The sequence below is a fragment of the Cyprinodon tularosa genome, unplaced genomic scaffold, assembly GCF_016077235.1.
Source record: "Cyprinodon tularosa strain WSP-4 unplaced genomic scaffold, ASM1607723v1 ctg114, whole genome shotgun sequence".
NCBI classification, from domain to species: domain Eukaryota; kingdom Metazoa; phylum Chordata; class Actinopteri; order Cyprinodontiformes; family Cyprinodontidae; genus Cyprinodon; species Cyprinodon tularosa.
The window spans coordinates 376,025-392,733 of NW_024037937.1; the positions used below are offsets into that span (position 1 = coordinate 376,025).

A 16,709-nucleotide genomic window follows, 5' to 3' on the forward strand; every position below is an offset into this window, starting at 1 on the left:
TAAAAGTCTGAGTCCTTCCTGAATTATAAATTCATATTTCTTGTTTATAAATCTACCAAATTTGAAAACAAAATGTCTAAATCTGTTCAATGTGGTACAAGTTTAGAACAATACAGATGGTCTGTTGGCCAGACGTATGAAATTACCCTTTTATTTGTTCCACCAAAGACTCAGAATCTAAAAGAAATGCCACAAAAGTAATTAAACAAGAAGTCTGATTATTCTTTCATTCCACACCGATTTTTACATCATCAATCTTCCTCCAGATGTGATTAAAAAAAATCCAGATTTTAACATTAAAACAAAACATGTTTTCAAAAAAAAAAAGGACAAGATTCTAACATGCAATAAAGCAAATATAGAACTTTATTTGGTTTTTTTTAAACAAAACTAAAAAAAAGTACCGTAGGGTATATTTACAAAACATACACATTTGAAACATTGAGTTGAATTGCAGTAAACAAAACATAAAAAAAAAAGACATCAGTCATGGCAGAACATTAAAATACTGGGTCAAAAGCATTAGGCCTATATGTGGCTACATTAAATGAACGACCTCAGTGGAACATGCCTGAATAAGGTGACACAAAAAGATAAAGCAGAGATGTTTTTTCTCTGTTACATAATACTTCTTATTTAAAGGGACACATGAAATGTTAAGATCAACTCAAATAAATGTAGTAAATGTACCTAAACCCGGGTAACAGAACAGGAAAATGACTCTCAGGTCCAAAAGCAGAAGCATCCACCCAACCAAGCTTCATGTCACGTTTAACTAACACAGTCTGTGACATTTTACAAAGCAAAATTGAAATACTCCACATTTCTTAAGTGCTTTTAAGAAATCAAAAATAATACCGAAGCAGTACAAAACTGAGAATAAGTGCATCCCGGCAGTCGGTATACGGATCCTTTGCGCCGAAATGAAATGTTCCATAAATGGGGGTGAAATGAGCTTCTGGGGATATTGACGGCAGGCGCAAAGTGGGCTTACTCCCCCTCCTCCTTGATGCGCTGTTGCTTGTTGCGGCGAGAATCCAAGTCGAAAGAGAAGTCGGACCACTCGTCGCGAGGCGGGAACGAAATAGTTTGTCTCAGAGTAAATCGGACGGCGTCTATGACCCGCTCGCCCCGCGCCTCGGAGGAGCCCAGACTGACTGTGGAGGCTCCGCTGGAGGTGCGAACTATGTGTGGAGGAGGGGAAAAATCCATGGCCTGTCGGTGCTCCATGATGCCCTTCCAGATGATGTGCTGGAACTCTGCAGGGATCTTCAGCCTGGACAGGTCCTAATGGTCATTACACAGGGGAGCGTTAGTAATCGCAGGCCGAGCCACTCTTCTCTCTAACCCATATGACTCGTGTTGGATAGGCAAGGGCTCACCTCCAAATTATAGTTCTCAATCTGGTACATGTTGCTTAGGCCTTGTGCTGTGAAGTAATCCAAGCAGCCTGCACAGCCCAGCCGTAGGAGGAAGCTGCAGGGGGAGAAGGAGGACAGCTGTTGATCTCCTCTGACATCAAACCAATAATGTACGTAAAAACATTCAGGTTCCATAAATCCTCCTCCTTTTTAGCTCATGCTGTGACCACAAATGAAAAATCTGAAACTAAAGTGTTCTATCAAAGTGTGTTGCTGTGAAAATAAAACCAAATGTGTAAATATCACTGAATAAATAACATCTCTTCCTGCGTGATTAAAGGCACCAAAAGGTAAAATAAAACCAAAAAGGACAACAAGTCAGTGAAGCGGCGAGGATGCAGGCGGTGCTTAGGTACCTGGAGATGCTGCTGTCCATGGGGTATGGAGGAGGGGGGGTACAGTGGGAGGAGGGCACCAGGGGCAGCTGTTGCTGCAGGGCGTGTGTGGGGCTCAGTGAACTCATGTCAGCACTCATGGGGAGGTGGGAGCCCATAATGGGAGTCACTGCAGAGACAAAGGGAGCTAACGTGAGCCTTCTCTCACTGCTCTGGGTGGAAAGGAAACGTCATGCCAGCTGAAATCGGTGGGGAGCGAGGGGGGCGGGGCTTATATCAGAGATGCACCAGGAGAGCGTCCGGGAGCGGAGTCGGTTAACAGCCTATATAAGCAATGCATGCAGCCGCCGCCAACAGGGAGCGGGACTCCAGACTAGAGGATAAATTCACACATCAGCTTCCTGATGCAGGATTAGGGAAAATATCTGAAATCTGCCAGATTAGGTCAGAATTTAACAGAGCTAATCGTCAATTTAAGGTCAACTCTGTGATCGTTTTGTTTGGTCTGACACTGTGTGTTCTCTCTATAGGTGAGTAGTTACTACTCTGGAAAAAATTTAAATCTAGATAAGTCATTTTTCCTTAAAATAAGTGCATTTGGTCTTGAATTGAGGAAATAAAAGAGACATTTTGCCATAGGAACAAGACATATTTCAAGTGCATATTATCTAATTATCTTATTTTAAAAGTAAAAATACTAACTCCACTGGAAAAATTATCTGATTTACCGATTCAAATCAAGGGTAAATACCCGTAATTTAAGACATTTTTACTTATTTCTGGATTGTTATTCCAGTGTAGTTAGATTTAGGTGACTTACTTTAAGAGGTAAAATGCTTTTAGGTAGAGACCAACTGATCCAGGCTTTGTAAGGCGGGCGTACACTGTACGGTTTTTGCCCTTTTCGGGCCGATTCTCAAGTCGTGCTATGTTTTTTGGGGGGATCAGGCTGAGTTTCTGCCTCATCCTGCATCGTGTCGTATACGGGGGGTAAGGAGGGGCGATCAGCCTCTCACCACCTTCTTCCGATCAGGAATCATGAGGTCAGGAGAAAAACAAAGATGTTAAAAATTCAATCAGTCCTCATAAGGTGTTCCTGAGCGAATCCTGCTGTTGAAGCAAAGCTATGAGCTGATTTACAAGAACCTAACACACAGAGCATGTGCAAACGAGGGAGTTCTTCTTCTTCCAGATCTGTGGTTTCTGGACGTCCAGTGTGAGCAGGTAGATCGCATCAGAACGTCGGGTCGTACAGTGTAAGAACATACATCGTGAGCTGTGAACTTTTAAACCGTGCGGTTTCATCGTACAGTGTGAGCTGTAGCTAAGTACAAAAAGTTTCACGCAGCTACAGCTCACACTGTACGATGAAACCGCACGGTTTTGTCGTACAGTGTGAATTGGAAAAAATCGAAATTTACATAAGTAATTTTTTCTTTAAAAAAGTTAATTTTTTCTTGGATTGAGGAGGTAAAAGAGACATTTTGCCAATGGAACAAGACAATTTACACTTAAAATAAGAAAACACAATTGCATTGTCTTATTTCAAGTGCATATGATCAAATATCTTATTTTAAGAGTAAATATACTCATTCCATTGGCAAACTATCTCATTTATCTTCTCAAATTAAAGGTAAATACACTTAATTTAAGAAATTTTTACTTATTTCTAGATCATTTTTCCAGTGCAGTGAGGTGGTGCTGCTTGGACTCGTCTATCCAGACGCCAAATGAGTAGAATAGGAACATGAAGCTCACTAGAGTAAAACGCACTGCCATGGCGATTTGTGCAATTTGTGCTGAAAGCCCTAAAAAGAAAAGGCGACGACGTATTTAGAAAAAAACATGACTGAGCAAACGTGGCTACTACGATCTGTCAATTTTACAGAAAGAACTCGATTTCACTCGCACCCCCGCCATGCTTCTGTGTTTTCATCTGAGAGGAAGAAGAAGAATAGCGATTTGTCCACGACAGTCGACTGAAAATCAAACATCTTTGATTTTCTCCTGACCTCATGGTTCCTGATCAGGAGCTGGTTGTAAGAGGCTGATCGCCCCTGGTTACCCCCTGTACACGACACGCACGATCAGGCTGAAAAACTGTTGCACAACAGGAAAGTCGTCCCGAAAAAGGGCAAAAAATCGTTCAGTGTAAGCCCGGCTTAAGGCTGATTAGGATTATTTAGACAGCAGTCGAACAGATACCTGAGAAGTTTTGTTGATATTTGAAAGCAGATTCTTGGAGCTAATATTCCCTTTTCCTCAATTTACATGATAACAAAGATGCAAAGGTTAAAATGTTACATAGGTTTCATTTTAAACAAAAATTAAGGAACAAAAAATGTATCAATCGGCAAATATCGGCCAATACAGATGGCAAAAAAAATAAGTTTGTCCAATATCATCATTTTTAGGATTAGTATTACTTTACTTTTTACTTTTAATGATGTAAAATTCTTGTTAGATTCTCACTAGTCTTTATTTTTCTGGTTACTCCAGCTGCCAGAAATAACCTGAGCTACTTTAAAATGAGGAGAAAATCCAGCAGATATTATCAGAGGAGGTTCTTTATCCTTTCCTAACAAGCAAGTGCAGAATTGTTCCTTCTGCACCAAATATTTTGAAATCTTATTATTTTAATTCTTTTGTCTAATTATAAAATTTGTAAAAGCAGAATCTGCTCTCACTTGTCTAATTACATCATTTTAAACATGAAGTCAGATTTTTACGAACCAACAGTGACTCAGCACTTGAGCAGCCATTTAGTCTTACTAAAGTCATTTAGTTTCTACTTTAACAGCAGTACACTGCAAAAATGATCTAGAAATGAGGAAAAATGTCTTAAATTTAGTGTATTTACCCTTAATTTGAGCAGGTAAATAAGATGATCTGCCAATGGAATGAGTATTTTTACTCCTAAAATAAAATAATTAGATAATGTGCACTTAAAATGAGACAAAGCAAATGTTTTTTCTGATTTTAAATGTAAATTGTCTTGTTCCATTGGCAAAGTATCTCCCTTTCCTCCTCAATTCAAGAAAAAAAGTTACTTCTTTTTAAGGAAAAAATGGCTTAGATGTATATTTTTTGCAGTGTAAAACCTCTGGTTTTCTCACAGTGTGTCGTCGCCTCCACTCTGGATAAAGATGAACAATCGATCGTTTTGTAGTCTCCTTTATAATTAAAACCAGTCAATGAATCGTGTAAATGTTTGCAGATTCCTGGAGGGAGGCGGCTCTCTAGCGGTTCATTCATCAGGTTATCAGATGGATCATTATGGTTGGTCATTGCTCCTTTTAGACGACTCCGTCTCTGCAGTTTATTTAAAGAGCTCTGATTGGTGCATCAATTCTGTTAGCGAGAAACTTCCTAGAAGTCCAGCGGCAACATCTGAAGCTTTTTTTTTAAGGGGAGGGAGGATTTATGCTCGGACATGCAGGAGGTCCTGATGGTTTGGTTTGGGAGCATGTGAAGCGGACAGACAGCTGAAGAAGAGAAACAGGAACACTTACTGTCTGTGAGGCCTCCAGACATGCTGGAAGGGGTGAGCGTGTTGCGCTGCTGGGGGTTGATGAGCTGGCTCACAGACGGAAGCTTGTTGACTTTTCCGTGAGTCGGGGAGGTGGAGCCGAAGGAGGGCTGGGACTGCATGGAGGGCCTGGAGCAGGAGAGAGGAGGTGAGCGGCTGTTAGAAACATCTCTGAATCCCTTCATTCTCATACGCATTCTGCTTTACTTCATGATTATTGCTTTTCTTTTTCATTAACAGAAAGAGAATCAAACACCATCAGGAAAAGCCATTTATTCCATTAGATTATGAAAGTGCAGAAGTCAGCAGGATAAAATGATCTGTTTCAAACAGAGAGTCACATGGTGCACATCTCAAGCTTGATCTACAAAGAAGCCATGTTCAACACACAAACTGTCCTGCAGTGACTTTAAAAGACATGACCTGCACTAGCAAATAGTTTTTACTTATGTCTTTACAATCAAAAAAACAAAACCAACAGAAAGGTTTGAGTCCAGCTCTCATGACAATGCAAAGGCTCCAAACATTTATTTACGTATCTCTGTATTCAAATACAAGTTTAAAAAAACAAAACAATCAGGCGGTGTTCCTGTACAAACCTCAGCCTAAAGGCTGAAAGACGGGAACGCTTCACAAACGGCATGCAACTCAGTCAAACAAGTCTGTCCAGCAAAATGAGGAGGGGACATCCCAGAAGAAAGGACAGTTCAGGGGGGAAAAAATGGCAGAAAAAGTAGACAGAGAGGAGGTTGGAGTAGGTCGGAGGAAGATGAGGAGGAGGAATGTGGTGCTGAGTTTCAGGAGGAGCTGCTGCGCCGCCTCTGCTCTCCTGCAGACTCCAGGAGCTGGCTACCCAGTCGGCTTTTTATCAGGCTGCAGGGAGGAACCAGAGACAAGAGAGAGAGCAGGAGTAAGGGCTCACTGCAGGAGGAGAAAGCAGCTACAGACACTGTGGAGGTCCACAGGGGTGAAGGAAACAGGAAAGTAAACAGAGTTGGATCACAAACTTCTCACAGACATTACAACCAAACCACTGCAGTACAGCTAACCGGCCAGAAGATGGCAGCGTACACACACACATCACAGCTTTTCATCACCAGGCAATTCACAGATAGGGGGGGTTCATGTGAATGCAGGGGGAATTAAACACTAACAACCAGAGCAGCAACTAGGATTCTAGAAACAACCAGGAAGCTGGGAGTAAAGTCCAAACATTGTTCTGGACTGGAACCAACTGATACTCGATCTGCTAAACGTCTGGAGCTGCAGAGCTGCTAGGAAGCAGAAAAAAACAAAGGCGATGTAAGCATGACCTCACAGCGCGGCTGTCAGCCCCTTAATGGGGAACCTGTCCGTAAGCAGTAATTACCATGGCAGGCCTGTCTCCTGGGTTCTATGGGTTTAAGTTAAACAGGCGGTGGGAGGAAAACTGGAGCATCTTTTAACAACGCCGAGGCCAACAGATGAAGCTGGCAGAGCACCCAGAGATACTATCATGTACCACTGAAACCTTCTCGCTTCACAGAGACACAGACAGGTACACTTGTCACCATTCATCAGCTTTGGCTCCCGTCCCGTCTGGCAGCTTTTAACGCCAGGCTGGCAGCTTTAGCTTCTCTGCAGCTGCAGAACATCAGATGTTTTTTCTAAGCCACTTTTTCATCATCCAATCCTCCAGCAACAGATCAGTTAGTTAGTGGCATTCAGCTGGGGTCGGTCAGTAAAACATGCCGTTTAGGAAGCAGAGACAGAAAACGAGGAAGGAGTTAAATCTAGGAGGTAGAAATGCACTGATGATCAGCTGGTGAGCCAGGATTGGCTGGTTTTCAGCTCAACCGCTAAGAAAACCGTCTTTAATTTGATCACGATGAAGAGGGAGCTAACAGAAGGAGCAACAACAGGTTTTTACTTTTTTTTTTTTTTTTGTAGCTTCTTTTGGCACTAGTGGCTCAGGTTTTTTTCCGTTAGTTTTTTTTTGGACATTAGGCTGACAGGAAAGGGGGTATGAGAGAGTGGGGAGAGACATTCGGCAAACGACCACAGGTCGGAATCGAACCCTGGTCGGCCGCATCGAGGACTAAAAGGCTGTTTTATGCTCAGAAACCAGGTTGTCTGCATGTGTCGCAGTTCACGCAGATATGCTTCCGCCCTTTCCGCAGACACTCTGCTGCACCTCTCCAAAAATTTAGGTGACTGCAGACAGGAGGCCTCTGATTGGTTAAATCTACATCCGCTCTACACTATGCGTATTTCCTGTTTGGTAGCTTACCGGCTTGTTTTGTTTGTATGACCACCATTGTGGAAATCGACTTGTGAAGACGGACCAACTAGAAGTGAGAGATGCGCAAGAACGCTGGGACTCTTTTTCCACCTGGATCCACGCTTTTTTTCGCCCTCATGTCCCTCCGTTGTCGCACAAACTTGCCCCCCCTTCCTCACTGCCTCGGCCATATCTAGACTCACAGCTAGTTGGTGATTGTCCCTTTTGCGTTGTTGCGTGGAATAACATAGCACAGACCATGCTTCAAAATTGGGCATAAATCAAAAATATCTGCGACAAGCTCACTGTGACACACTGCTGGGGGTGTAAATCACTAACCTGACTCCGCCAGATGGATTTGCTCGCATTACCATCTGGAAACCTTCCTCTGAGAGCAGTGTTTTGCTCTTCTTTCAGTGAAGAAATAATCTGTAATTCCGATAAAACTTGCTCGATAGCCACGCTAACGCTAGTTTCATCGGCTGAAGCCACCATGTTCTTTAGACTGAACTGTCGCGCTTCTCGTTGCGTCACACCTCAACCCGCCTCAAAGCCAACGCTGATTGGACGTTCGTTTGGTGAACGGCTCCAAATTTTCTGTAACGGAGAGTCTCCAGACTGATCTGCGAGTGAAACCTTGAAAGCTCGCGAGATCAGGATGGTCTCACGAGGCTAGTAAATCACACCCATCATGGCGATTCGATTCAGTATCGATTTCCTGACCCAACAATTTGTTTATTTTCGATATCATCTTCGTTTCCTCAGCCACGTCTGTCTTGCCTAGTGTTTACGCGAGTGTGTGTGCATGTGGAAAGAGGATAGGGGCTAAAGGAAGCGAGGTAGGAGGGCAAAATAGGTTTAAAGCTACCGCAGCACGGGAGTCAGAATTACGTCCAGGAGCAAGTGGATAAAAGTAGAGTGGAGGAAAAAAAACAACAACAAAAAAATTAATCGATACTTATGCAGATGTGTCGATGGATCGGATCGTTGGCTGCTGGATCGATGCATCGATACAAAACGATTATTATTTACACCCCTACACACTGCTGCGGGACTATAACCAAACCCTTAAGGAATACGTACATGGGTCATGTGGGCTAAACACTGCCTAAAGTGTTTCTACTTTATCCTTTGGAGATTTTATTATGGAAAATGTCTGGCTTGGAGATGTTTACGACTTTGTAGTTAATGAATTGATGCTTGCAGTCAGAAAAGGTGAACAAGCTGATTGCTAATTTTAGGAAAACAAATCATCTAAATCGCCTTTGCCTATAGATATATTATAAATGCTTTTAATTCTGGTCCCTTTATGTATTAATTGGGTTTATTTAATAACAGAGACAAACTGAATAGAACAGCAGTCTCTTGCCTGTTTCATGGCGCTTATAGTGCATTTATAGAAAGTGAAATAATAACGGCTTCCCTGAAATGTCCCTAATCAGAGATCCAAACTGGCCCCAGAAGATGATCGGTGCATTTCCACCACTGCTGCTACTTCTTTAGAGGAATCACAGCGAGTACTCACTGTTTCTGAAGGAGGTTCTGCTGCTGCTGTCTGTACGACTCTATTGTGTGCTGAGGCAGGAACTGCATGAGCTCCAGTGACTCCTTGATTTTCACCAGCATTTCGTAGATTTCACGACCTTTGATCTGCGGGCGGAACAGAGTCAGTCAAGAAGAGGTTCTGAGCTGAAACAGTTTTTGATTTTAGGAGATAAACAGCAATTCAGGCTTACTGGTAAACAAAAAACTTCCTCATCCGTTGACCGTCTCTTCTTGATGGTGGACATCTGGATGCTTTGGGAAATTTGGCGGTAAGCTGAAAAGCGGAGAGAAAAATGAGTGAGTAAAGGTTGGTGTAGCGCTGAACTCTAAGCCTGAGCCAGAACAGGAGGAGAATCAAGCAGCGGAGCAGACGGAGGGGTGCTGTTAGTGTCTGAGACACGTCACATAAAGCCAAAGCTCATCAGCCCGTCACCAGCCCCAGCCCTACTTACGGCGCTTCGTACCCTCACTGCTCTTTGAGTTGTCCGTTACATGCTGCTTGCGGATGCTGTCCTCATCCGCCTTGCGGTCTCGGCCCGGGCAGGCGCAGATCCTGGCCTCGAAGCAGCGGCGGCCCAGAACCTGTCCACTGCACAGAGCAGACCGAGCCTCAGTCAGACACCAACTAAACGGACGCCACGGGCTACTGAGAACCATAAAGTGTGTCTTACTCTCTGGTCTCCAGGGTGACGATGATGAGGATTGGGCGCCGGTTCATTCCGCCCACGCAGCTCGAGTTGCACATAAAATTATATAGAATTGTTGTAAATTCGGTCCCGACCTGAAGAAGAAAACAAAGACGGAGACAGAAATCAGATTTATTCTTTCCGTTTGAACTTTGGTCAACATCTCCACATAAAACCTGCTAAAAGTCTTTCATTTTATAAGTATGTTTTACATTTTAAAGCTGATATCCTGCTGTAAAAACCTTTTTTTCATACTATCATCCTTAATTTAGCAGCTTTCTTATTAATTAAGGAAAGCATCTCCAAACAATCATCGCATGGATCTAGATCAATTTTGCAAGTATACAAAAAAAAAGCAGAAATTAGTTCTCATGGGGAAGACTTTAAATCAGAGCACAAATGATTTTCCTCTGATTAGTGGAGGTATTTGGTAAAATGCCTCAAACACATCCTTAAAACTTGCATGCACTGAACCCCTAATGTGTTTGCCTATCATAAAAAATGCTCATAAAATGGGTTTTATTCTCCAGTTCTATTCTTGCAAAGTGTGAGACCCTTAAAACGATGGACTCACCTGCGGTGGTTCGTACGGCACTAGCACGCTCTGCCGTCCAGTGATGTTGTCCTCCACGTACTGAGCGTGGCTGTTTCCCTCCACCCGGATCAGATGGCTGGGTGGCGCGATCTGACCTGTTGGCGGAGCGACCTCTGTCAATAAACGTTGCCTCCCGTCACAAACAACAAGCCAGGGGAGATTTCTTACTGACCGTCGTTGAACTCGCGGCTCAGCTCATGGTTCGGGCAGCGCTTCACCACTTCCGTCACGTGCTCAGCTTTCTTGTACACGGGCATGGCCCTGATCACGGCGCCCTGCGGCGGTGGGGTGAGCACTTTAATCTGAATCGGGCAGGTCTTTGCGATCTGGCAGTAGAGCTTCTTCAGGTCTGTAGAGTACTAGAAAGAGAAGGACAAACATTAGAGCTTCAAACGTTTCAAACCAGGTGCAGCAAACAGGAAGTGCTCTCTGCTCTGAGGCTGCTTCAGATTTTTTTTTTCACAGTTTGCATTTATTATTTCCAACAGATTTATCTTTGCAACACCTGTTGCCCCCAACTGAACACCTCTGGTTGCCCTGGAGAAAAAAGGGATAAATGCAACACTGTGATTATGACCTACATAAATAAACACACAGGAGGTTTGCTGCAACAAGTGTGAATTGGTAACCTCAAAGATGTCTTAGAGAGAGCCTCTGGGACTTCCGCCATAAAATGGACCCCCTCCAGGAGCAATTAAACAGGGGTCCTGGCTTTCATCTTAAGAGGCGGGAGCATCTGATGGCTACTCATCATACAGAGCAGCTCTTCTGAAGCGGGCTGGCAGGCTTTAGCTGCATATTAGGATGGCTGCAGGTCCTACTTGTGCGCTTGGATGAAAATGAATCGCTTCTAGGTCTGAGTGCAGGAGTGGAGGCCTAATCGCGAGATCCATCCGTGACTGATGCCGAAATGTGATGGTTGCTCAAACGCAAACTGGCTGGCGTTCAGGTGTGCGAGCCAAAAGTCATAAATAATGGATGTGCCTTGATCCCTGGCACTGCTGGGATTGATAAGCAGTAAGCCATCAGAAAAGACTGAATTGTTACTAATAGGCGCAACCCAACTGTGTAAACAAACCATTCAAATCACTGCTATGTAAGCAGAGCTTTAAATCCTCTGTGTGCAGAAGACACAGGCTGGGGGTGGAGGTGAATATTTTCCTGTCAGCTTCATTTTAGAGAGAAAGAGAGAGAGAGAGAAAAAAAAGCACATTTAAGATAATAATAAAAAAAAGTAAGGAAGACGCCAGGGGCTGTTTGATAATAACGCAACATAAGATTCCAAGGAATCGGGGAATTTTTCCTGAACCAGGATGTGTTGATTTGTAATGTTACACAAACTTGGCACACACACATCTTACTCTTCCCTCCAAGCAAAACCTGTTTATTACCAAGAAAACCAACCAAACCAGCAGTTCTTTTAACTCTGACTAAACAAATCACAGCCTTGATAAAGCATCCAAAGCTTTTTTCACATGTAAGAAATGTGTTTTATGTAGTAGACCAACACATGACGGGATGCATGGGTTTAAGCTGTTTTATGCACTTACATAAAGAGCTATTTTGCATACTACTCCTTTCCTGTTTCCTTTATCCTGTCTTTTTTTCATGTGAGTGATGGAAAACTGAAACAAAATCACGTGTTTGTGCACGCAAACATGGCCATTTAGGTTGATTCTTAGCCTCCCTAAGTCAGTACTCTCTAGAACTGAATCCTCACATGCAAAGAAGCTGAAGTTATGGTTTTTATTGTTTTCCTGCAGGTCAGGAAAACATACAGAGCCTCAAATCCCCAGGAAACTCTGCAGCTCCTCCAGAGTCAGTTAAGGTTCCTGATTATTGTCTTTAGTGGTTTGCAGCTGCACCACACTCTGCATAAAAGGGTGGATTTCTGGTTTTAGTGGATTTTATTCAAGGGCATTAAAGTAAAGAGGGCTGATTAATGCTTTCAATTTCACTGCGAACTGTTTGCTGTTTCACAATGTGTTTAAATTCCCTCCATGTAGATAACTGAAATAAAACAAAACCTAAACACAAAAGGATTGTAACTTAAAAGAATTCAGTGACTTTTAAATCTAAATGTTTTTTTGTTTTTTTTTCAAATAACTATTTCTCCTTAAGAAGAAGAAGGGAAAAAAAGGACTTAAGATAAATAGTGGTGCTTGTCTCCTCGCTTCTAACCTGATACTCCCCGTACGGCTCTGTCAATCAGCTAAATGAGGTGGAGAAGCCAAGCGCAGGGGCTGGGGAACAGAGGGGAGCCGAGGATTAAGAGGCGAAAAGTAAGACAAGAAGTGCTGCCTGAAAAAAAGGGTTGTTTTATGGTGGTTGGAGAAAATAACAGATAGCTGGATTTATTCAGCTTAAGACAAAAAAAACAACAAAAGTCGAAGCACAATAATCTAATCAGACGTTTAAAGTTTGGTTAGATAATATCTCATTTGTCTTTCACCTCAAATCACATAGAAGCGCAAACTCAGAGCAGAGAATCATCCCAGCCCTCAGGCTACAAACTTTAAGAGCACAGCTATGTGCTGCTGGTGCCGTTTGCTGAGAGGGGAGCGAGCGCAGGAGGTGCTGCTGGGAGCAGCAGGCAGCGTTCAGGGTGGAGGACGGCCGGTTGACTGATGGGATCCAGTGGCTCACACAGGGCGCGGCGCTAAGATCTTAACATGTAATTATGGGCCTTTCATTGGTCACAATGTGAATTACACAGCCCAGAAACAACACGGCGCACAAAGCAGAGCTGTTTAATCACATTCATTTCAAAGAAAAACTGTTTGCAGCCATCGCACGTGATTCGCCGCTGGACATCCACGCGTGGCAGCGAGCCACGAAACGCAACAAACCTGAAGAAGCTGTTTATGGCCTGTTAGTGGAAGCCAACAAGCAGAATGGGAGCAGGAGACTGCCGAGGCGACTTTGCATGGAGTTTAAAACCTTCGTGTTTGTGTGCCTCTTCTTTCTAAAATCCTGCTGAACTCTCCCCAAAAAGAGAGAAGAAGACACTTCCTTTGCAGCGCAGGTTGAGGCAGGCCCACAGCTGTAGCGTTCCTCTCTCCCTGACAGGCGCTGCGGGCGCATGCAGGAGTCAAGTCCTGACAAACATCAGGCCTTAAACAAGCACTGTTTGGCGCCTCTGGTCTTGTCTTCTTCATACCTGACATGTCATGTCATGCCTGGAGCTTCTCACCAACCTGTTTAAATCAACAATAATCCCAAAAAGTTTGCTTTTTTTCCCCTTTCCTCCTTTTTTTTAAGAGGCAGAGGAAATAAACTGCTTCTTAGAGCAAAACTTTAAACGAATAAAACATTGTTGAGGGTAGCACGATGCTTCCATCCCCCCCGTGTAGAAAATGCTCGCCCGTCGTCAGCAGCACTTATCTCGACCACCCGATCACGGTGATGACACGCGTCCTGAGGCTAACCTGCGCGCTGCCCTGTGGCCTCTCGTAGGCTGGAGATCCAATACACATCACTCCCCCCCTTCCTCAACCCTTTTGGGTGAGAAAATAAGCAATACAACAGCCATCAAACCCAAACTGTTAAACTGACATCAAATTATGTCTAATTTTATTCTAAGTAAAAAGGTTTCGTGGGTCTGGTTGCCTTACAGTGTTGGGGGAAAATATTCCTTCTTATTGCAACTACAAACAGACAGAGATGAAAATGACAGAGAAGGAAAACTGATTACAGGAATTAGGGGAGGGAACAGACAAAAGAGTGAAAAAAAAAGAAACACAACAATGGAAGAAGAAGAACATGCTAGGTTTCTTAGCACCCAGCCAAAAAATGAGTCTGGTAACTGTAGCTATAGAGGAACGTGCTTTTCCATGACGATCATGGAGAGATCCCAAAGCTGTCATAAAATCTTTCCAACTCTTCCTTTAAAAATTTCCCCTCCACCTTTTCCCATCTAAAGCTCTCAGGGCTTGTCTTGCTTTGACGGGCGAGTCGTGACAAGCTCCCTGACACAAACAAGTCTCAGCCCAATTTTGCGAGGCGTGGGACGGGCCCGCAGATGTTCCAGGGGCAAGCTGCGTCTTGCCGCCTTTCGCTGGAACACTCTTCTCTTTGAGCATTCACAGGCCCTCCTCCTCCTCCTCCGGCGCAATGTGAGATCCAGCCATCAAGCTTAACTCTCCTCAAAAAGAGACAAGAGCTCTCTACGAGAGCACAGGGTTCAGAAAAGAGGCACGTAGTATTTACACAAGTATTACCTACAGGCCCTCAATCCATTACTGTAATCCCTCTGAGCTCTGCAGAGTCCCAGTGATAGCCCAGACCATGACATTCCTCTCCTTTGACCGCGCTTGGTGGCAGATAATACACACAGCAAACACAACCAATCTTTGAGCTGACAATGGTCGCCTTATTTGAGACACTTCATTATACATCGCCAGGCCGCTCATTCGTTTGACCTTCTGCTTTCCTCTGACCAATGGGTGAGGGTTTGTCGGAAAGAGCGCTGTGTGGGAGACATTCTGGGAAGAGTTGACGTGTTGTGCGTCTACTGTGTGTGTGTCATTCTAGACAGGAAGAGGTTAAGGTGTGGGTTAGGGATTAGGTGTGTCTCCATAAGAACAGTCATCAAAAAGTACAGTACACAGTCCAATAAGTCCTGTGGAAGATCCCTCAAGCTTTCAAAAAGGGAGCATTAGCAGATCTATGCAGCAAGCAAAGCTGCGCTGGTGACATCTTCGGTGGCTCTCTGCCATCCGTCCGTCAGTCCGGCAATTGAGCTATTGGGCTGAGATTAGGGGAGCTTTGAGAAAGAGCTCCTGAGATCAGATGAGGGAGCCTTCTTCAAGATGAGAACCGACACTATAATCACTCGTCTTTAGCATGAGGTAGGCCTCTGCAGAGGAGCGCTGAAAAGGACTCCCTGTGAGGCCATGAGGAAAATCAGCAGAACAAGAATTATAATTAAGTGAGGCAGAGCTGTCATGGCTGATGAATGTTATTAGTCCCATTAATCTTCAGATCCAGGTTGAAAGCCCAGCAAAGCTGAGATGGGTTTAACCCGTGCGGCACATGCACACAACTCTGTTAGAAATTATAAAACCGCACCATATTAACAAGTCTTAAACCAATTTTTGATGCTACTGGATGCTAAATTCAGCACAATAATAAGAAATGCATAAAATCTATTGGTAGGAAAAAAATTACATCAAACAAAGGGGAGGAACCACAAACTCCAGATTGCATCAATTCACACCCTTGTTTTATTTAAGCTCTCTTCAACAAGAGGCTGCTCCCATCCTGATTCTACACATCTCTTGCTCATTTCTTGTCCTTATTCCTTTTCCCTCCTAGATTTTCTAATTCTGAAAGTTTTCGTTTTAAAACATAAATAATCCTCAAATGAAGTCATGTTTCATTAGGATCAATGAAAAGAAAGTACATTCAGTGCCAGCTTTCTTGCAGACACCTGACAGTAGCCGTGCTTAGACGCACACAAGTTCTCCATTTGACTGAAATTTATTCAGATAAAAAAAAATTTAAAATGTATATATAATCAGATTGTTTAATTCCAAACTAGTAATTGGAATGAAACGGCCAATATTTAAATATTGAGACTCCAGTTACTTATGTCAATATAAGCGTAGCTAAAAGCTGACAGGAAGACAGAGCAATTTATTTCTTCTTTCCCCCACCCCCTTGTTTCAGCCAGAAAACAGCCCTCAGCATAATAGTGCTACCACCGTGTCTCACTACTAATGACTGATGCAAATTTGAAAAATTATTACAGCTAAACTTTATTGTAGGCTACGGACACAGGAAGGCTGAAAGACAAAATTTCAATAAAAATACAACATTTTATGCAAATTTTTGCAAAAAAATTTGGCTTTTAGTTTATTTTTAAGTCCATTTTATCTCTTAGAAGACATGTTAGAAGAAAAATCTGCAGACTCAACAGAGTATTTATAATTTTTGCAAAGTAAAGCAGGTGTTTTAAGCAATATTTCTTTGTAAATCGGTAAACATTAAGTCAAGGTGTTTGTTGGGAGATCTGCCCTTCATCCAGTGTAACAACATTAAGCACGGTAATCCGCTGCTTTTCCACTTTGAGTAAGACCGAACCAACCAGTCTTACATCATGTGTTGTGACTCTGGGACACTAGTCTGTTTCACCCCATGTCTATTATGGGATGTGTAGTAAAGCAGGCTCTGGGGCGTGCCTCTCATGAACCAACTCTCAACCACCTTACTCTAAATGAGACAAACACTTTTGTTTTTGGGCTGTGAAAATGAGAGGGATGAGCGAGGCGGTGTGGGAATTAGGTGAACGATGCAATCCCACACTTGGCGTGGCGAGTGAGTAAGGAGAGCACTCC

At 43.3% G+C, this 16,709-nt stretch overlaps 1 protein-coding gene across 8 annotated transcripts in view; it reads right to left on the bottom strand.

Moving 5' to 3' along the window:
• Positions 1-149: 149 nt before the first annotated feature.
• tp63 (tumor protein p63) overlaps positions 150-16,709 on the bottom strand; it is a 43,368-nt gene continuing 26,808 nt past the window's right edge. For 3 of the 8 annotated variants that reach the window (XM_038303999.1, XM_038304017.1, XM_038303981.1), the window contains 10 exons: positions 10,544-10,730; positions 10,351-10,466; positions 9,762-9,871; positions 9,555-9,679; positions 9,282-9,364; positions 9,071-9,195; positions 5,269-5,414; positions 1,778-1,925; positions 1,383-1,476; positions 991-1,287 (listed from right to left, as the gene is read on the bottom strand). In XM_038303999.1, coding sequence (XP_038159927.1) covers positions 991-1,287; positions 1,383-1,476; positions 1,778-1,925; positions 5,269-5,414; positions 9,071-9,195; positions 9,282-9,364; positions 9,555-9,679; positions 9,762-9,871; positions 10,351-10,466; positions 10,544-10,730 — 1,431 coding nt within the window. Of the gene's footprint in view, positions 1,288-1,382; positions 1,477-1,777; positions 1,926-5,268; positions 5,415-5,963; positions 6,159-9,070; positions 9,196-9,281; positions 9,365-9,542; positions 9,680-9,761; positions 9,872-10,350; positions 10,467-10,543; positions 10,731-16,709 lie in introns of those variants that run through there. The other 5 variants (XM_038303991.1, XM_038304008.1, XM_038303973.1 and 2 more) reach the window with 4 other exon arrangements.